At 45.1% G+C, this 20,821-nt stretch overlaps 1 protein-coding gene across 1 annotated transcript in view; it reads right to left on the bottom strand.

Annotated features, from left to right (window-relative positions):
• Positions 1–6,873: 6,873 nt before the first annotated feature.
• The window catches only part of LOC113426540 (hydroperoxide isomerase ALOXE3-like), a 40,823-nt gene continuing 26,875 nt past the window's right edge, over positions 6,874–20,821 (bottom strand). The window contains exons 8-14 of the mRNA XM_026688910.2: positions 20,557–20,760; positions 19,799–19,885; positions 15,700–15,869; positions 14,440–14,561; positions 12,114–12,214; positions 10,248–10,418; positions 6,874–7,820 (exon numbers count right to left, since the gene is read on the bottom strand). Coding sequence (XP_026544695.1) covers positions 7,641–7,820; positions 10,248–10,418; positions 12,114–12,214; positions 14,440–14,561; positions 15,700–15,869; positions 19,799–19,885; positions 20,557–20,760 — 1,035 coding nt within the window. The 3' untranslated portion in view covers positions 6,874–7,640. The remainder of the gene's footprint in view (positions 7,821–10,247; positions 10,419–12,113; positions 12,215–14,439; positions 14,562–15,699; positions 15,870–19,798; positions 19,886–20,556; positions 20,761–20,821) is intronic.

Raw genomic sequence — 20,821 nt, 5'->3', positions numbered from 1 at the left:
ATAAGTATAAGTGTATACATAGTTGTGAATACATGAAATGGGTACATATAAGAAAAAATAAAAGAAGAATAAGAGAAACAATAGGACAGGGACGGTAGGCACGTTGGTGCGCTTATGCATGCCCCTACAGACCTCTTAGGAAAGGGGTGAGGTCAATAGTAGACAGTCTAAGGTTAAAGTTTTTGGGGTTTGGGGAAGAAACTACAGAGTCGGGTAGAGTATTCCAGACATTGACCACACTATTGCTGAAGTCGTATTTCCTGCAATCAAGTTTGGTGCGGTTAACTTTGAGTTTGTATCTATTGTGTGCTCTTGTGTTGTTATGGTTGAAGCTGAAGTATTCATTGACAGGTAGGACATTGCAATGTATGATTTTATATACCATGCTTAAATCAGACCGAAGACAGCGTAATTCAAGGTTTTCTAGTTCTAGAATTTCAAGTCTGGTGGCATAAGGTATTCTACAATGAGTAGAGGAGTGGAGAACTCTTCTTGTGAAATATTTCTGGACTTTCTCAACTGTGTTAATATCAGATACGTAATGTGGGTTCCAGACTGATGAACTGTATTCGAGTATTGGTCTAGCAAATGTTTTGTATGCTCTGGTTAGTAGTGTGATATTACCAGAGAAAAAGCTACGTAAGATTAGGTTAACAACTCTTAATGCCTTTTTGGCTAGGTAGTTGCAGTGGGCTCTAGCACTTAGATCATTAGAGGTGAGTATTCCAAGGTCCTTTACAGAGCTTGGGTCATCAACAAGATCTTGACTATTCAGCTTGTATTTTATTTTCTGATTTTTTTTGCCAATATGTAAGACAGAGCATTTATTTGTTGAGATTTGAAGTTGCCATTTGTTTGACCATTCTGATACATAGTGAAGATCTTTTGTAGGGTAGCAGTATTGTCTGTGGTATTGAACAGCTTTACATCATCAGCGAAAAGAACGCAATTGCTCTTAATATGATCACAGAGGTCATTTATGTAGAGTATGAAGAGAGTTGGTTCTAGAACACTGCCTTGGGGGACACCACTATTGACAGGTACAGAATTTGATAGGACGCTCCCAATTTTGACCATTTGTTGTCTGTTTGCCAGGAATGCTTCTATCCAGTTATTCAGTTGTCCAGAGATACCATAGGATTTTATTTTTAGGAGTAGTTTGTCGTGTACCACTGAATCAAAGGCTTTACAGAAGTCTATGTAGATTGCGTCTATTGCTTTGCCCTGGTCGAGTTGTGTCGTCCATATGTTTTGCAGTGTAAGAGTTGCAGATTACAGGATAGTTTTTTTCTGAAACCAAATTGTTAATTGGAGAGTAGGTTGTTTGTCTCTAAGTGGAGGATGATGGATTGGTTAATAATTGATTCCATGACTTTACAGGTGACGCAGCATAAGGAGATTGGTCTGTAATTTTCAACTAGGCTTGGGTCTCCCTTTTTGAAGATGGGGATGACTGTGGCTTGTGACCATAGGTTAGGCAAGGAGCTGGTCCTGAAAGATTTTTCAAAGATTATGCTTAGAGGTTTGGCTATGGCAGTGGATAGCTTTTTAAAGAAGTAGGCACATATTCCATCCGGTCCAATAGATAGAGATGGTTTTAGATTAGCGTGGTGCTTTTTCAACATTGTCTTCTGTAAAATCGATATGTATTAGATAATTGTTGTTATCTGTGGTACGGCTAGGAAATACTGGGCATGATCCATTGCTGTTTACAAATACTGAGCCGAAGAATGTGTTAAAGATGTTGGCTTTAATGGTGTCGTCGTTGCAGTCTTTACCATCAGGTCCTATCAAGGGTGGGATAGACCTTGAGTCTTTTAGTTTGTTGTTTACAAAATTGTAAAAAAGCACGGGTGGAATTGGTGCTTAGAAGGTTTTCCTCTTGTTTAATATGATAATTGATGCATTCGGTCTTTATCTGGTGGCATAAATTTTTGTATCGGCTTTTGAAATTGGCAACGTGACCAGATTTGTTTTTCCTCCAGAGTGATCTCTTTTTGGATTGAAGTTTCCTTATAGTTATGGGTAATCTGCTTTTTGTTTTGTTTTGGGAGTTGTTGTTGGTACATATAGTTTGATGACTCTTTTGACTTCAAGTAAAAATATGTTGTAATGGTCTTCAACAGTATTGCATCCAGTGAATAGAGATTGCCAATCAAGGGATGAGAGATCGTTGTCTATAAGATCATAGTTGCCTTTTGAAGTTACAATTGGGGATTACATCATTGTGGTGATTTTTGTGTGGACGTATGTTGAGACAAAAGTCAATCATATTGTGGTCACTGCTGGAAAAGGGTTCTTTAGTTGGTATTCCGTAAATTAAATTCAAACTATTGCAGAAGATGAGATCGAGGCAGTTATTTAGTCTAGTGTTGTTGGTTACTAGTTGTTCCAGTCCCAGATTTGTAATAGCATTGTAGAAGGTTGTGTGTATGATTTCAGTTGTACAATCATTTAGGGTCCAGTCAATATGAGGTAGATTGAAATCGCCAAGAAAGATAAAAGGGTATGGGCAGGATGCAGCCCATGTTAGTAATGTATTTAGCTTGTTTACATGTTCGATGTCATAATCAGGTGCTCTGTAACATAGTAAGAATCGAATTGTGATATTTAAGGATAGTTCACAGATGATGGTCTCAGGAAGAGCAAGCTCCTGGGTAACTTGGATATTTTTTAGATGTAAGGACTTTTTGTAGAAGATAGCAACACCACCTCCTCTACGAATTTCACGATCTGATCGGTAAACATGATAGTCTCTTACTGTGGTAATGGAGTCGGGGAGAGATGCATTGAGCCATGTTTCACAGACAAATATAATGTCGAATTTAGCCATATTTAGTAGGAGGAAAAATTCAGGTATTTTATTCACGAGGCTTCTTGCATTGAGTAGTTTGCATTTAAGGCCAGCAGTAGTTGGAATTGAGGTAGTTGGGGGCGTGCGTGCCTAGTCTTGGGTGATGGTGGATGGGTTGAGGTAGGGTTGTGGTTGAGGGTAAAAGCTGAGTATTGGGTTGCGTGGCTTACTTTTGATACAGTCAGCATGGTAGTCAATGTACAGGTCCTTCTCTCCATTGTCTAGACGTTTTTTGAGTTCGGTGCGGAGTACACGGGAGCGGGCACGTTGCTGTATGGTTAGGTCAGGCGACAACGGAGGTTCTTATGGTTGGTGTTGGTTTTGGCGAGTGAATTTATAGTGTAAGTGAATTTACGTTTGCTTGATTCATTTTTGCAAATGACCCTGCACAAGCGTGGGGCCACAGAGCCGTCTCTGTTTTTGAGCTATTCCCAGGAACTGTCTTTCGTAGATTAATTTGACTTAGAAATATTTGAACCAAGCTGCTAAATGCTGGCAACTTATACAAAGACATTATTTATTCTTCTTGGAACAAAGCCATAATTGGAATTATTTTATTCAGCAGCTGCAGAATATCCCACTGGATTGTTTTAACATTGGAAACAAATGCAGTTCTTTCTGCTTTTTCATTTTCTTATACAGATATTTCTCATTCTCTCTCTCTCTTGATTTTTCTTATCCAAATAAAACAACAACAACAACAACAACAACAATAATAATAATAACAATAACAACAACAACTGTAATCTAGGAATTAAAATTTGGAAAATTTGACAACCAAATTTTAACTTTCAGGGTAACTTTTAAAATCATGCTTAGCTGGAAATGGGTAGCTTCCACATGCATTTTTTAAAAAGTCAGTTGGTAGTCTAAATCCTGATTTATCTCTACAGTTGACAGACTAAGATCTCCGGTGAAAAGCCAGGGGAGGTTTGAAGGTAGAGGAATATTGGTATATGTTGGTAAATTAATATATTTATAGCTCATCATCTCTCTCTCTCTCTCTCTCTCTCTCTCTCTCTCTCTCTCTCTGTGTGTGTGTGTGTGTGTGTGTGTGTGTGTGTGTGTTTATGTGTGTGTGTATGGCTGTATATATGTATGTATATGTATATGTATATATATGTGTGTATAAGTATATGTATATATATGTATATATGTATATATGTATATGTGTATATGTGTGTATATATATATATATATATATATATATATATATATATATATATATATATATATATATATATATATATATAGTCAAATGAAATTGTGACATATGAGAATCATTTGCAGGAAGTGACTGAAACAATTTCGGAATGAGGTTTTCACAAGTAAATGAATGACTTCATAGTATGTCCTCTGCTGTACTTTATGAACTAGTGGGGTTATTACAGATTGCACTCTGGGTTTGCACAAGAGGCAAAAATATGAATTACGGTAACTAGAATCCCTCCCTCCTTCCCTTCTTCCTCCTCCTCCGCCTGCTTGTAAACCCCAATCTCTTCTAGCTCTGATGATGTTCTTAGACATGAAACGTCTCCAAGAAAGCCATCAAGCTCAGAGACCACCAAGAACCCCACATTCCTCTTCCTCCTCCTTTTCCTCCTCCTCCTCCCTGTAAAACCCACTCCCTCCTAGCACTGATGATGTCACTTAGTTCGCTAATAAAATGTCTGCAAGAAAGCCATCAAGCTCAGAGAGCACCAAGGACCCCACAGCCTTCACCTCCTCCTTTCTACAGAACTCCCTCCCTTCTAGCACTGATGGTGTTCCCTAGCTGGGTCATGAAATGTCTGCAAGAAACTACCAAGCTCAGAGACTACCAAGGCCTCCTCCTCCCCCTTCTCCTCTTCCCCCCTCCTCCTTTCCACAAACCCTTCTCCCTTCTAGCACTGATGGTGTTCCCTAGCTGGGTCGTGAAATGACTGCAAGAAAAGTGCCAAGTTCACTATGAACACCCAGTGACAAATATTCTCTTCTCCAAGCATTGTATGTATGTATGTGATTTCTACAACCTCCCATCTTGATGCCAGGGGGATAGAGAGAAAGAAAAGAGCCTGCCAGGGAATTGGGCTGTTGTGGCCCACCAGAGACCAGCAGAGCTGGCAGCAGACTCGGACAGTGAGGAGGTTGGGGAGGAACCTGGACCAGTTCAGGAGTCTGGGGAAGGCTCTGTTGAGGGCTCTGCGTCGGAGGCAGAGATGGGGCCAGGGCCGTCTAACAGTCATCAGCTGCTGTTGGAGTTGGAGATCAGTGGGGAAGAAGAACAGCTGGAGCCTGTTCCCAGTGTGAGCATGCACAGAGCTGCAAGAAGAAGGGAACTGCTACAGAACAAGGATCGACTCGGGAATAAAGCCACGGGTGGACGGTAAATGGCCCCTCCCATAGGGATTAAAAGAGGAGCAAAAGGGGAGGGGGCTTTTGCAGGAAACAATTCCTTTGTTCATTGCCGCAGTGGGAAGATCTGCCTGTGCATCTGAGAGACTCCGTGCTGAGCCCTTCCTTGTCAGCACTGCGTTTGGAAATATTTGCTTGGCAGCTCTCCAAGTTAGATAAGTTCTGTGCTGCTCATTAAGACCCTTGAAAGGCTGTTGGCCAGGCCTTTTGGCTGAAGGTGAATGCAAGAAATTCACCTTTGTTTAATAAAAGTGGTTTTGCTGGGACAGAAAAAAAAATCTGCTTAGTGCTTTTGGGGAAAGCCAAGGACAGAACATGTGTCCTGACTTGGTGCCAAATGAGGAAAGACACACAGCCTCTTCCGTCTGCAAACCCACTTCCTTGTTCTTTCTAAAGAAAGTAGTTAAAACCAGAGGCCAGTTTGGGTCAAGAAGCCAAATGTTTATTCTTATGCATGTTCTGTCATGTCATTAAACATCATCCTGGCGACGGGATCAGAAAGCCATGGAAAATTTAAGGAGCACTAGGAAAAGGAGGCAGCTGTGGCTCGGCTTTGCAGGAAAACAAGCCAGAATTATAAATGCGTGCAGGAAAACAAGCCAGAATTATAAATGCGTGGAGGAAAACAATGCAGAATTAGAAATGCATGCAGGAAAACAAGCCAGAATTAGAAATGCATGCAGGAAAACAATGCAGAATTAGAAATGCATGCAGGAAAACAAGCCAGAATTATAAATGCACGCAGGAAAACAAGCCAGAATTAGAAATGCACGCAGGAAAACAAGCCAGAATTATAAATGCACGCAGGAAAACAAGCCAGAATTATAAATGCATGCAGGAAAACAAGCTGGAATTGTAAATGCATGTAGGAAAACAAGCCAGAATTATAAATGCACGCAGGAAAACAAGCCGGAATTGTAAATGCATGCAGGAAAACAAGCCAGGATTATGCACGCAGGAAAACAAGCTGGAATTATAAATGCAGTGCAACAAAACAAGCCAGAATTATAAATGACTTCAGCAAAGTCATTTATTATTATAATCTTGTCTTCAGCAAAGTGGGGGGAAAAAGCCAGCTGGGGAATTCTGGGAGTTGAAGTCCACACGTCTTATATAAGGAGTCTCCAACCTTGGCTACTTTAAGACTTGTGGACTTCAATTCCCAGAATTCCCCAGCCATCCATGGAGGGGAACTTTCTTAATAGACAGTGGAAATGCAAGCGTAATATATCTTGACTTCGGCAAAGTGGTGGGGGAAAGAGCTGGCTGGGGGATTCTGGGAGCTGAAGTCCCTACATCTTAAAGTTGCCAAGGTTGGTGTAAAAGCAATGCATAATGTACAGAAAACCCTTGAAATGCATTTGAGTGTCTCTATCATGACTGTGTAATGAGATCGTGGGTCGTTTCGGAGAGGGGAAAACACACATATTTTTGCTCAATTTTGGAGTAATTTACCCAAGTTTGCAAAATAAGACAACTGCAAAGTAATTTTTCGGGTTTGGGCATTCTTAACTCTTGTCATAGTCTGGAAAGACGGGTCAACACACACACACACACACACACACACACACACACACACACACACACAGATGAAAAAACAACAACTTGAACTTCAGCATTTCTTTGAAAGGAAAATTCGAAAGTTGCTTAAAAGAGGATTTATTTTGGTAGCGGAAAAATATCAGGCGCTCTTGACACGTCTGGTTGCAAAAGGACCATTTGGTCCCCCAATTAGTTACTGCAAAATTGCTAAGTCAGCTTCCCCTGAATTCACAGAAGGGATCTGCGGCTAGTCCTCGACCTACGGCCGTTCGTTTAGCAGATCTAACAGATCTAAAATAGATAATCAGAGTTGGAAGGGACCTTGTAGGTCATCTAGTCCAACCCCCCCCCCCCACACTCAAGCGGGAGACCCTACACCAAAACAACCAAAGTTACAACGGCACTGACAAAAAAAAAAGGACCTCGGATTGTGTTTCACGCTTAACGACCTTTTCCGCCTCCTGAGGGGAAGCCGGATTCACTTAACGACCGGGTCGCTAAGTTAATCAACTGCAGGGATTCGCTTCACAACCGAGGCGAGAAAAGTCGTAACGTTGGGGGTGGGGTGGGAAAATTCCCTTTGGAGAAAAAAAAAAGTCTCGCTTAGCAACAGGACCATTGGGCTCACTTTCGGTCGTACGTCGAGGACTAAGCTGTACAATGATATTCGTGATAGTTTTCTCCTTTGTCTCTTCTGTTGCTCTGGAGGATTCCCAGAAGTGGAATTTGAACATTTCTGGTGCCAAAATGCTCTTCATATCCTCGAAGAAGGCAAAAAAAAAAAAAAAAAAAGGAGCGGTGAGCCTCGTTGAGGACTAGCAACATGCGCAGGCTGAGGGAGGCAGCGTCCTTAGATGGTCGTGCTGTTTTCTATGTTGGGCGGGTAGAGGTAAGTGTAAGGCAGCCTGAGGGTTTGGTTCCTGCTGTCGATGGCCGAAGTGATGCGCTGGAGACGCTCCTGGAAACCGCTGATGAGCCGCTTTGGGGATTCCTCCACGAAGTGCTCTTCGTCGTAGTAGCCCAGCGGTTTCTGCAGAAGCGGGAGAGAATAAAACAGGAGTTGGGCAGGGCCCTCGGAGGTCATCTAGTCTAACCCCCCCCAGCCCACTCCCCTGCACCATTTCAGACAAAGGGCTGTCCAATCTCCTAGAAAACCTCCCATTGTCGGAGCGTTCAACGCTTCTGGAGGAAAGCTATCGAGAATAGCGGAATAGCAGAGTTGGAAGGGACCTTAGAGGTCATCTAGTCCAACCACCACCACCACCCCCGCTCAAGCAGGAAGACCCGTATCATTCTGGACAAATGGCTGTCCAAACGCCTCTTAAAAAGTTCCAGCCTTAGAGCATTCACAACTTCCGGTGGTGAGCTATTGAGAATAACGGAATAGCCATTGGAAGGGGTCATCTAGTCCAACCCCACCCACCCACCCCCACTCAAGCAGGTGTACTGATACCACATTTCAAACCAACGGCTGTCCAATCTCCTCTTTAAAACCTCCAGTGTTACAGCATTCACCACTTCTGGAGTAAAACTATTGAGAATAATAGAATAACAGAGTCGGAAAGTTCCTCGGAGGTCATTTAGACCAACCCCCATGCTCAAGCAAATTAAAGATGAAATCATTGCCATTGTTAAATGAAGGAGACCCTACACCATTTCAGACAAAAATTTTCCAGTCTCTTCTAAAAGACTTCCAATGTTGGAGCACCCGCAACTTCTTGTGGCAAGCTGTTCCACTGGGTTAATCTCCTTTGGGGCAGGCCCTCAGGTCATTTGGAAGGCTGCTCTCGTGTACATTTGGAAAAAAAAAAAAACGTTGAAAAACGGGAATTGCTCAAGGAGGGTGAATGCTGGCAGTGATGCAACACCCGAAAGGATGCACGTCCCGGAGAGAATGCAAGGCTCAGACCGCAAACGGTGCCTGCAATTAACCTCCCAGAAAAAGCAGAAGGAACTGTGTGTGTGTGTGTGTGTGTGTGTGTGTGTGTGTGTGTGTGTGCGTCTGTCTGTCTGCGCCTGCTGGAGTCACTGTCGCCATTCCCTTCCACCACATCTGGCCCCTGGCAGTGGCATCGTTTCAACCCTGCTTTCGTCTCCCCTGGCCTGGTGCATGGAGAGACCAAGTGGCTGTGGGGTCACGGGAGTCCAACATGGGGGTTTTGAGCACAAGGGGGGAGTAGCAAAGAGGCCGGGTGCTGAAGAGAGGGAGGGAGGGAGGGAGGGAGGGAGGGAGGGAGGGAGGGAGGAAGATAGAAAGAAAGAAAGAAAGAAAGAAAGAAAGAAAGAAAGAAAGAAAGAAAGAAAGAAAGAAAGAAAGAAAGAAAGAAGGAAGGAAGGAAGGAAGGAAGGAAGGAAGGAAGGAAGGAAGGAAGGAAGGAAGGAAAGAAGGAAGAAGGAAAAAAGAAAGGAAGAAAGAAAGGAAGGAAGAAGGAAAAGAAAGAAAGTTGAAAGAGGGAGGGAGGAAAAGAAAGAAAGAAAAAGAAAGAGAGACAAAGGAAGGAGATGGGGGAGGGAGGAAGAAAGAAAGAAAGAAAGAAAGAAAGAAAGAAAGAAAGAAAGAAAGAAAGAAAGAAAGAAAGAAAGAAAGAAAGAAAAAGAAAGGAAGAAAGAAAGGAAGAAAGAAGGAAGGAAAAGAAAGAAAGATGAAAGAGGGAGGGAGGAAAAGAAAGAAAGAAAAAGAAAGAGAGACAAAGGAAGGAGACGGGGGAGGGAGGAAGGAAGAAAGGAGAAAAAGAAAAAAAAAGAAAAGTAAGAAAAAACCAGAAAAGAAAGTACACAAGAAAAAGAAAAGAAAAGAAGAAAGGGAGGGGGGGAAGAGAGAGAATGAAAGAAATAAAAAGAAGGAAAATGAACGAATGAAAGAAAACAAGAGAGAAAATGAGAAGGGAAGAGAAAAGAAAACAAGAGATAAAGAAAGAGGTGAGAGAAAGGAGGAGAAAGAGAAAAAATGAAGGAAAAGAGGGAGGGACGGTAAGAAAGAAAGGAGAAATAGAAAGAAAGAAAGAAAGAAAGAAAGAAAGAAAGAAAGAAAGAAAGAAAGAAAGAAAGAAAGAAAGAAAGACTGACTGAAAGAAACAAGAAAGAAAGAAAAAAGAAACAGAAAGACAGAAAGAAAGAAACAAGAAAGAAAGAAATAAGAAAGACAGAAAAAAGAAACAAGAAAGAAAGAAAGAAAGAAAGAAAGAAAGAAAGAACGACTGAAAGAAACAAGAAAGAAAGAAAGAAAGAAAGAAAGAAAGAAAGAAAGAAAGAAAGAAAGAAAGAAAGAAAGGGAGGAAGGAAGGAAGGAAGGAAGGAAGGAAGGAAGACAGACAGAAAGAAAGAAAGAAAGAAAGAAAGAAAGAAAGAAAGAAAGAAAGAAAAGAAGGAAGGAAGGAAGGAAGGAAGGAAGGAAGGAAGGAAGGAAGGAAGGAAGGAAAAGAAAGAGGGAGGGAGGGAGGGCCAAGGGGTCTCTCACCATGTCGAAGGTCTCGTTCCGCAGCACCCAGAGGACAGAGAGCACCTGGCTGGTGACGTTCATTTCCGGGATGGTGTCCAGGAACTCTTGCAGGCTGAGGGGGGCTTTCACCTGGGGAGGGGGCTTCCTCATCGATGAAGGCAGGTTGGGCATGAAAGCCCCCATTTCAAACTTGGTCCCAGGGGAGAAAGGACAAAAAACGGCGTCAAACAGACTTAGCTACTACCCAGGAGGAACCGAACAACAATCTGCTTGCCTTTGAATTGCGTGTGATTTTATAACACCTGCGCAAAGAAAGACAACCAAAATGCCCAGAAAGGAAAACGCTGCATAGGTAAAGTCCTCCATTTACAACCATTCGCTTAGAGACCGTTCCAAGTTACGACGGCGCTGGAAATAAAGGGACCGTGTTTCACACTTACTGTCAACTCATAAAATATTTCTCTGGTTTTTTTTTTAGAGTTGTCAACAGAAAGGGAGGGGGGAAAGGGGTTTGAAAGAGCAGTGCGGCAGCTTGGAAATTGAAAGTGCATTCCACAATTTTTTTTTCAAAGATAGTGACTAGGTGACTGAAGTTTCTACCACGCAATGATCTAACTGGAGAGCCTGATTGATGACTCTGGGCTAGGGAGGTGTCCCATTGGAGGATATGAATTATGATACACCCGGGGGGGTGGGAGGGGAAAAACAGGGTCAAAAGGTGACAATGAATTCTGTGTCTCAGGGCCGGCTGCATCCAGGCAATGCCGGCATGTTGACTCCTAATAAATCCTTTGGAAGTTTGGCTCGAGACTCGTGATTTAATTGGGGTAACTGGTGACCTCCTGATGGGGAAGCTTAACGACGGTGGCCAGGAAGGTCGTCAAACGGGGCGGAGTGGGGGGCAAAACTGATTTAATCAAAGTCTTGCTTAGCCCCGGAAATGTTGGGCTCGCTTGGTTGTAAGTGGGAGACGACCTGAATGTGGCTGAAAGAAAAGGGAATGCGTGACTTCAAATAGACAGGAAGGAAAAGGAAGGAAGGAAACGAGAGAAAGTAGAAGAAAGGAAGGAAGGAAAAATACCACCGAGAAAGGTGCTTGGGGGCACCAAAAGAGCCGAGGAGAAGGAGAGCTACCAAAGGGGGAAAGGGGTAGGGTTTTTCCACCAGGTTGGGTCAAAAAGGCAAGATGGCAGCCATCACAGTGCCATGCCAGGGAGGGAGGAAATGGGAATAAGAAGGAAGGAAGGGAGGAGATGGAAAAAGGGAGGGAGAGAGGGGAGGGAGATAGGAAGGAAATGGGAAAGGGAAGGGAAGGAGGGAGAGAGGGAAGAATAGACAAGAGGAAAGTCGGAACAGAAAGGACAAGAGGGAGGAAAGGAAAAAGGAAGGAAGGAAATGGGAATAACAATGGAGGGAGGGAAGGGAGGGAGGGAGGGAAGGAAGGAAATGGGAATAAGAAAGGAGGGAGCGAGAAAAGAAGAAAGGAGATGGGAAAAGGGAGGGAGAAAGGGGAGGGAAGGGAATGAGAATAAGAATGGAGGGAGGGAGGAAAGAAGGGAGGGAGGGAGGGAGGAAAGAAGGGAGGGATGGAAGGAGGGAGGGAGAAGGAAATGGGAATGAAGGAGGGAGAGAGGAAAGAAGGAAGGAGATGGGAAAAGGGAGGGAAGGAAGGAAGAAATAAGAATGGAGGGAGGGAGGAAAGAAGGAAGAAGGGAGGGGACAAGGAAAGAAATGGGAATAAGAAGGGAGGAAGAAAAGAAGGAAAAGGGAGGGAGGGAGGGATGAAACAATGGATCAATGGGGAAACCCACAGTCAGGGGATCGTGGCCAGCCACCAACCAAATGCCTCCTCATCCAGGGAGGATCCGGCAACACCGCACCTACCTGCCCGCCGTTCACCGCCGCATGGTAAGCCGAGCAGGTGAAGATCAGCATGGTCAGGTACTTGACGAGTTCCGGGATGGAAGGAATGGTGGAAGGGACGCCTGTAAAGAAAAGGGCAGCAGAAGTCCAGCTGAAATCCCCCCACGGACAAGGGAAGGAAGGCCAAGCCGCGATTCCCGAGGGATGGAGGGGCGCATCGTGCTTCCTGTGTCAACTCGTAAAGCATTCCTATGCCCGTTTTCGAGTTGCCATAAGCAGGGAGAGGGTGAGAAACCCCTGAGGGAGCAGTACGGCAATTAAAACCAGAAGTACATTCCACGCTTATCTTACTAAGATTGTAGCCTAGGCTTCCAGATCGCCTGCCCTCAAAAATCCTTCGTTGAAGAATCTTGATTTATGACACATCCAGAGGGGGGGGAAACAGGGTCACAGGTGACCGTAAATTACATCTGGCAGAGTTGGCTTGTCAATGCTGACATGTTGCTCCTAATAAATCTTTTGGATTCATTTGAAGCACGGCTCGAGGCTCGTGGTTTAATTGGGCAATTGCTGGAACCCTGGCACCCTGTGCATTTACAGCTCAGCCCATCCCACCAATCGTTCCAGTCATAACCACTGTGGGATTGGATCCGGTTTTTTGACCGTCTGTATAGCGGTCATTAAGTGAAGTCACACGGCCGTGCGTCCGACAGTGTCTTGTTGGAAGAGGAAGACAAGAAAGATGAGAATGCACAAAAAAACAGAGAAAATACTAGGCGGGTGTTCCTTGACTTACAACTACAGGGTTATTCTTGACTTACAACCGTTTGTTTAGCAACTGTTCAAAGTTATAGCGGCACTGAAAAATGTGACCGTTTTTTTGAACTTATGACCGTTATGGCATCCCCATGGTCACATGATCCAAATTCAGACGCTGGAAACTGACTTATATTTATGACGGTCGCAGCATCCCGAGGTCACTGTTTTTGTGACCTTCTGACAAGCAAAGTCGCTGGGAGAAGATGGATTTACTAAACAACCGGGTTATTATCTTATCCACCGCAGTGCTTCACTTAATGACTGTGGTGATAAAAGTCTCGACCCTGCAAGGGATTACGGGGTCATTTAATGAAGATATATATATATGTGTGTGTGTGTGATCTGAAGCAGGCTTCTGATGAGCAAACTCACCGGGGGAAGCCTGATTCGCTTAACAACTGATTGATTCTCTTAATAGCCAAAGTATTTTGCTTGACAACCCTAGGAAACAAAAGATTTTAGAAGAGTGCACACAACTTCACTTAAATGCCTTTTTTCAGGGCCATCATAGCGTCTAACAGTCACTAAAGAAATGGTCGTAAGCAGGTGTGATGTTCAAAAATCCCAGCAACCAGTTCGCTGGTCAGTGGCTGGGCGGGTGTGGCCATGGTGTGTGTGTGTTAGGAATATGAGTCACCTAACAGCTATTTGGGTTAGAAATATATAAACCAGGATAAACATTTTAAAACTGTATCTTTAAGAAAATGCAAAACTGTAGTTGGGTGTGGTTTCTCAAACGGCCATAAGATGGAGCCAGAAACCTGGTTTGTCTTAGTCCGAGTCTCAGAAGAGAGTGTGAGTGTATCTCTGTTTCCTTCTGTTGGAAAGTATTGCTGTTGCTCCATTTCTTCTAATTGACTGATATTACTGGATTTAATGTAAGTCTGACACTGAACTGTTTTTTGACACTGGACTTTGATATTTGGATTATCCCTGGATTGAAAAACTGACTGATTTACCTGTGAATGACTTCTGGACTGCTTATTTTGGACTTTGCTTAAACCTTTCTGGAAGTAAAAACCTACATTTACTGTACAGTCTATCTGTGTGCTGTGTATGTGTATTATTCAAACACTCCTCTCAAATACGTCTCCCTGTATGCGCTCGTTCTCCTAACGGGGAATTACCTCAACAGTGTGGCCTACTGAAACTTCCAGGAGGGCGGTTTTTCACCTCCCCAGGCTCGGGAGGCCCTCCGGAAGCCAGAAACAGGCCCGTTTCTGGACTTCCAGAACTTCTACAAGGACCATTTTCCCCCCTCCCAGAGGCCCCGCACTGACTCTGCACTTACCTGCATCCAAAATGGGCTGCGTGGAGATTCCAGGGCCAGCCAGTCGGTTCAACTACTGGTTTAGCGAACCAGGTGTAAATTTAACAACCGGTTCGTGAGAACCAGTCCAAACCGACTTAATCCCATCCCTGGTCGTAAGTGGAAGATTCCCTTGTATTCTACAGAATGGAATGGAAAGCGACACCACCAGGAAAAGACAAAACTGAACGTTCCTCTCCTCGTCCACGGGCGGAATACCTGAAGTCTCCTTGCTCAGGAAGCCTTTGGCGAAGATCTCGGCCACCCAAGCCTGCAGCTCGGCGTCCCCCTGGACAGCTAAATCGCTCTTGTAGTAGAGTCCGACGATGCCTGAAACGAAGCTGGGAGGATGGAGGAGCCATAAATGGTCTCTCCTGGCAAAGGGGGATTAGCCCCAGCTCCTTTTCCACACCCAACATCAACCCAAACAAAGTTTATGGCTGTGGAGTCCTTGGCGCGGTCTGAGCTTGGCGGTTTCCTGGCAGACGTCTCATGGCCAAACTAGGTAACGTCATCCCTGCTAGAACGGAGCGGAGTTTGCGGAATAGAGGGGAAGCAGAAGGGGAAGAGGAGGAGGGGAAGGAAGGAAAGGAGGAGGAGGAGGAGGACTGTGGGGGTCCCTGGTGGTCTCTAAGCATGGAGGTTTTCTTGCAGATGTTTCGTGACCCAACTAGGCAACGTCATCAGTGCTAGAAGAAAAGGGGTTTGTGGAGAGGGGGAAGAGGAGGAGGAGGAGGAGGAGGAGGAGGAGGAGGAGGAGGAGGAGGAGGAGGAGGAGGAGGCAGAGACAACTGTGGGGTTCGGTGGTCTCTAACCTTGGTGGTTTTCTTGAAGATATTTCATTACCCAATTAGGTAACATCATCCATGCTAGAAGGGTGTGTGATGTATGGAATAGAAAGGGAAGAGGTGGAGGTGGAGGAGGAGGTGGAGGAGGAGGTGGAGGAGGAGAGACCCTACAGTTACTCCCACCACCACCACCTTCCCCCTTCTAATACTGATGGTGTCCCCTAGCTGGGCCATGAAACGTCTGACTGAAAACCACCAAGTTCGGAGAGCACCAAGGACCTCACAGTCCTCCTCCTCCTCCTCCTCCTCCTCTCCACACTCTCTTCTAGCACTGATAACGTCCCCTAGTTGGAACTTCTCCAAGAAAACCACCAAGTTCAGAGAACTTGGTTTCAACCCTGAGCTAGCAAGGATCTTCTTCTCTCCAACTTTTATGGTCACACGAGTTGGAGAGCCGGACCTCCAGATGCAACTACGGAGCCGAAATCCAGACCTCTTCCTCTTGCACGATGGGACTCCAACCCACCACCCCTTGCAACCCTCGTTCATTAGGCTGAATTAGGATGGCGGACCATCTGGGTAGCTCGCCCTCCCCTTCCAAGTTTCTGGCTGAGTTTCTTGGGAGGAGACCAAAGGGCAGGGGGGAAGCTTGGAAGGCCCCCTCCCCAACTCTCTGACCAAGCTCCTTCACCTCTTGATGGCTTCCCAGATCTTCAAGCCGTCATCCCTGTAGTAGTAGTGGAGTAGGCGGCCTACTCCCCGGGCTTCGATGTCGTCCGGGAGGCAGAGCTGGGTGTAAGTCAGACCATCCGTGGCTCGTTGGAGAAGCACTGCTAATCCCTGGCGCCCAGTGGCAATGGCCTGTGCAAAGGATACAGAATAGGAAGAGTTGGAAGGGACCTCGGAGGTCCTCTAGTCCACCCTTTCAAACTGTCCAATCTCTTCTTTAAAAACATCCAGTGTTGGAGCACCCACAATTTCTGGGGGCAAGCAGTTCCACTGGTGAATTATTCTCACTATCAGGAAATTAATTCTTAATTCCAGGTTGCTTCTCTCTTTGATTTGTTTCCATCCGTTGCTTCTTGTCCTGCCTTCAGGTGCTTTGCAGAATAGGTGGACCCCTTCCTCTTTACTGCAGCCCCTCAAATATTGGAAGACTGCTGTCATGTCTCCCCTAGTCCTCCTCTTTGTTAGACTAACAGAATATGGTAATAGAGTTGGAAGGGATCTTGGAGGTCTTCTAGTCCAACCCCTGCTCATTCATAGTCCTTTTTTGTATTAAACTAGATCAAGGGTCTTCCAACTCGGCAAGTTTAAGACTTGTGGACTTCAACTCCCATAATTCCTGAGCTAACCATGACTGGAGGAAGGAATTCTGGGAGTTGAAGTCCACCAGTCTTCAAGCTGCCAAGTTTGAAGACCCAATCCCTGCAGCCATTCGTGGTATATGCTTCAGCCTCCAGCCCCCTAATCACCTTCGTTGCTCTTCTCTGCACTCTTTCTAGAGTCTCAACATCCTTTTCACATCTTGGAGACCAAAACTGGATTCTGTACTCCAAGTGTGGCCTTACCAAGGCATTATAAAAGAGTATGAACCCTTCGCATGACGTGGATCCCCATTGTAGCTTGCTTACTCTCTTCTAATCCCTTCCTCTGCGATCTTTCCACTCTAGGAGATAGGAGGAAAAATAAAACAGGCATGGCTGGCTGAGGGATTCTGGGGTCATACCAAGGCCTTATCAAATAGTACTAACCCTTTACGTGATCTTGATGCTGGCCCTCTGTTAACGCAGCCTGGGGTTGCCTTGGCTTTTTTGGCAGCTGCGGCACACATCTGGCTCATGGTTCAGGATTATCGTACTTGTTATCCCATTTGGATATTTCATATCGAAGAAGGAAGCCAGGAAGTGTCCCAGGGAGGTCAAGAAAGGCAAGACTTACATATGGTTGGGCTAGAAGACCTCCAAGGTCCCTTCCAACTCTGTTGTTCTATTCCTATTCTGTTCTATTTCTATTTCTATTCTATTCCCATTTCTATTCCTATTTTCAATTCGATTTGATTCCTATTTTCTATTCTATTCTATTTTATTCTTCTATTGTTCTATTCTATTCTATTCCTATTCCTATTTCTATTCTATTTCTATTCCCATTTCTATTCCTATTTTCAATTCGATTTGATTCCTATTTTCTATTCTATTTTATTTTATTCTTCTATTCTGTTTTGTTCTATTCTATTCCTATTTTTATTCCTATTTTCTTCTATTCTTATTCTATTCTATTCTATTCTATTTTCTATTTCTATTCTATTTCTATTCCCATTTCTATTCCTATTTTCAATTCGATTTGATTCCTATTTTCTATTCTATTTTATTTTATTCTTCTATTCTGTTTTGTTCTATTCTATTCCTATTTTTATTCCTATTTTCTTCTATTCTTATTCTATTCTATTCTATTTTCTATTCTATTCTATTCTATTCTAATATTCTTCTCTACTCTACTCTACTTTACTCTACTCTACTCTACTCTACTCTACTCTATTCTACTCTACTCTACTCTGTTCCTAAAGATGAGGCCCATGGCTATATAATCCAAATTCTGCTCTATTTTTACACCATTAAGGAAGCAGAAAAGGAGTGGGAGAGGTTTGGTTGTGGCCGCCATCTTGACTTTTTTGACCTACTGCCTGTTGACAAGAGGCTGTCAAAAGACAGAGGTGATGTTCCCACTGACAGGCTGTCCATACATACTAGTAGTTCTTCACTTACAGTTATTTAGTTAATGCCAAAGAGCGCTGAAAAATATTGACTTAGGGCTGGTCCTCACAATTGCGACCGTCACAAGAGCCCCCATGGCCCCATGATCAAAATTTGCCTGCTTGGCAAACAGCACGTATTTACGACGGTAGCCACATCCCAGGTAGCAGTGAGATCCTACCTGTTCCACTATCGGTTCGGTGATCGGGGTGGGATTCAAATTTCTTAACAACCTGTTTTGTGAGCGTGGCCTAATTTGTGGGCATAGCTTGGTGGTCACGTGACTGGGTGGGCATGGCTTGGGCATGGCTTGTATGTAAAATGTTTTAAATATTTATGTAAATATTGATTTTTTTATTAAAAAAAGAGCAACTTTTATCCAAAATCAGGCGAAGCAGGCAAGCAGATTGAGTTGCTCCCAGAATCACAGATTCACTCAGAGATTTACCATTCTGCAATCTGCTGCCTGAGTCTCTCACATAAAATTTGCTGGCAAACAAACTCATAAAATTTGCTAGCAAGCAAACCAAAAAAATTAACTCACAACACGCCATGTATGTAAATATTGGATTTTTTTTTATTTAAAAAGAGAGCAACTTTTACCCAAAATCAGGCAAAGCAGGCAGGCAGATTGAGTTGCTCACAGAATCACAGATTCCCTCAGAGGTCTACCTTTCTGCAATCTGCTACCTGAGTCTGTACTGAAAAATAGAAGCTTCGGTCCTAAGGAAGGTTCAGTTCTGCTTTTAGATTAGCTAGAAAGCAAGAAATCCAATGATTTCCTGCTTTCTAGCTAATCTAAATCTCCCGGCACAGCAGAACTGTTGATGGTCAGGGGTGGGTGGGAGGAAAAATAGCAACTTAACAGGCAAGTTTGATGGCGTGCCTGCCAGGTAAGGAGTGAGTGGGCGGGGAGAGGAGGGGAGGGGCCAGCCAGTGGTGCAATTTGCTGGTTCTCCGAACTGCACAGAATCATAACAACTGGTTCTATAGAACCGGTCCAACCAGGTAGAATCCCTCCCCTGCACACGCACCTAAAGCTGAAGCAGCAAAGGTGACTTGGGAGTAAGGCTGGAAGGTGACGGCCCCTCCCATAAGGGATAAAAACCAACCCTTGGGGATGTGTTCTTTGCAGGAAGCAAAGAAGTTCTTTATGCTCATAGTTCTCGTTGAAGCCCTGCTTACTCCAGTTTGTTTTTGAAACTTCTGCCAGTGTATAGTTAATTAGTAATTAGTCTTCTGTTCTTTGCAACCTTGAAAGGGCTTGCTTTTGATATCAGACAATTAGGTTTAAATGTCTCTTGGCTGGGAATGCACTGAATTCCCAGCGCTGCATTAAAAAAAGGTTTACTTTTATACAGTTTGTTTAATTTGAACCAGGCTTGGGTCAGAACAACAGCTGACAGGGAGCGTGAGTGGGGCTCCGTCGGCTGTGGAGGAAACTGGGGAAGGGCAAAGTCTGGCTGGGCAGAGCAGGGGAGAGGTAGAGCAAGGGAGAGGAAGTTCAGAGGAAGACCCAGGCCCACCCTCTTCATCCTAGTGCACGCAGGGAGGAATGGAGCAGAGAGCAACGTGGGTTGCGTTGCTTACGGGGGAGGATAAGGGCCCTGATTCCCTTCCATTAGCCACACCTGGGAATGAGAGTTTAAAAGGAAGGCAGGCTGTGTGAGGCAGTGCTGGGAGAAAGCATGAGTTTATCTTGTGTTGTCGTGGCTTACCTGTGTTCCTGGCACCTTTGTGCCACGCCCCTTTGGGTCATCACACCCAATTGGTGAGCTTCCCAGCAAACCAAGTCAAGGGACTGGGGGAGAGCAGCACGGTTCACTTAACGACTGCAGTGATTCGCTTAACAGACACGGCACGAAACTGGATGCAACTGACCTGAGCAGCTGTCTTTGCACTGCAGGACAAATGCTGGGCTCCATTGCGGTTGTAATTCAAGGACTACCTGAATTGGGTCACCCAGGATCAACGGGCTATTTCCCCCTCCCCCCCCATCAAAGCGCATCATGCTTGGCCCACGGAGGGTCCTCTTACCTTGTCAAAAGTGCCCCCTGGACTGATCAGGAAAGTCCTGGCCAACACGTTGATGTGGATGGAGTAACGCAAGTGAGGAATCAGAAGCTGGGGCAGGAAAATAAGCGTGAAACCATGGTTACTCAAGCTAAGCCACCATTGGAGGAAACTTCTCTTCCGCCCCGGCTGCAAATAGTCCAGCCCAACGCTGTGAGCGCCACGGACTCAAAGCAAGAAAACCAGCCCAGGAAGAATGCCAGGAATCCAGGATAATTCAAAAGTCGGCACTCGACGCTCTAGGAATTCAGGGTTTGTTCCCAACAAACGCCCCTCCCCACAGTATCTCCTGAAGGCTCAGTCCCCGGGTGTGTCTTGTGAAAAGGGGCGGGGTGCTGTCCTCCCAAAGAGTTGGGCTAACCTGTGCTGTTCCCGCCTTCTCTCCACTCTCGATGCTTCGCCTTGTGAAGAGTAGTTGGGTTACCCTGCACTGTTCCCGCCTTCTCTCCACTCTCCATGCTCTCGGATCAGGAGGGGGTGGTCCCTGCTCGTCACCTGAGCTCTGCTCTCATGCTTAGCCTCTTTTGGTCACCCTGCTCCCCTTCCCCCCTGCCTACAAGCCATCCCAATCCTGAAAGGCCCTGGCCTGACTGGGCGTGTTTCTCCCCATTTTCCTCCCAAGCCAACAAATCCGCCCCCTCGATCTCTGTTGGCTCCAGTTCTGGGTCATCTTCCCCTTCAGATTCAGGCTCGGACAGGGGTGCGGGGAGCATGACACTCACCTTGTACAGTGGGTGACACATGGGGAGGTTCCTCAGAGTGGCCACTGAAAAGATCTCGGACATCAGGTGGCTGCGGAGCAGGTGGGCGATCACCTCGTGGGTGTGGAACTCGGAGTTTCGCACCCAGGTCTTGGCTAAGGTCCAGAGCCACTCCTCATCAGTGGGCAGGAAGATAGGACTTTGAGGACCGGGATGCTGGCTGAGCTAAGGTCAAACATGGAGGAAGAAGGGCTCGTTGGGACGCTTGATGGTCAAAGGGTGGACA

Source organism: Notechis scutatus, chromosome Z (assembly GCF_049901735.1).
Source record: "Notechis scutatus isolate UNSWTSFEM ecotype Mainland chromosome Z, rNotScu1.2, whole genome shotgun sequence".
Taxonomy (NCBI): domain Eukaryota; kingdom Metazoa; phylum Chordata; class Lepidosauria; order Squamata; family Elapidae; genus Notechis; species Notechis scutatus.
Note: the sequence above shows the minus strand (reverse complement) of the source record. Positions and strands in the feature narration are given on the sequence as shown.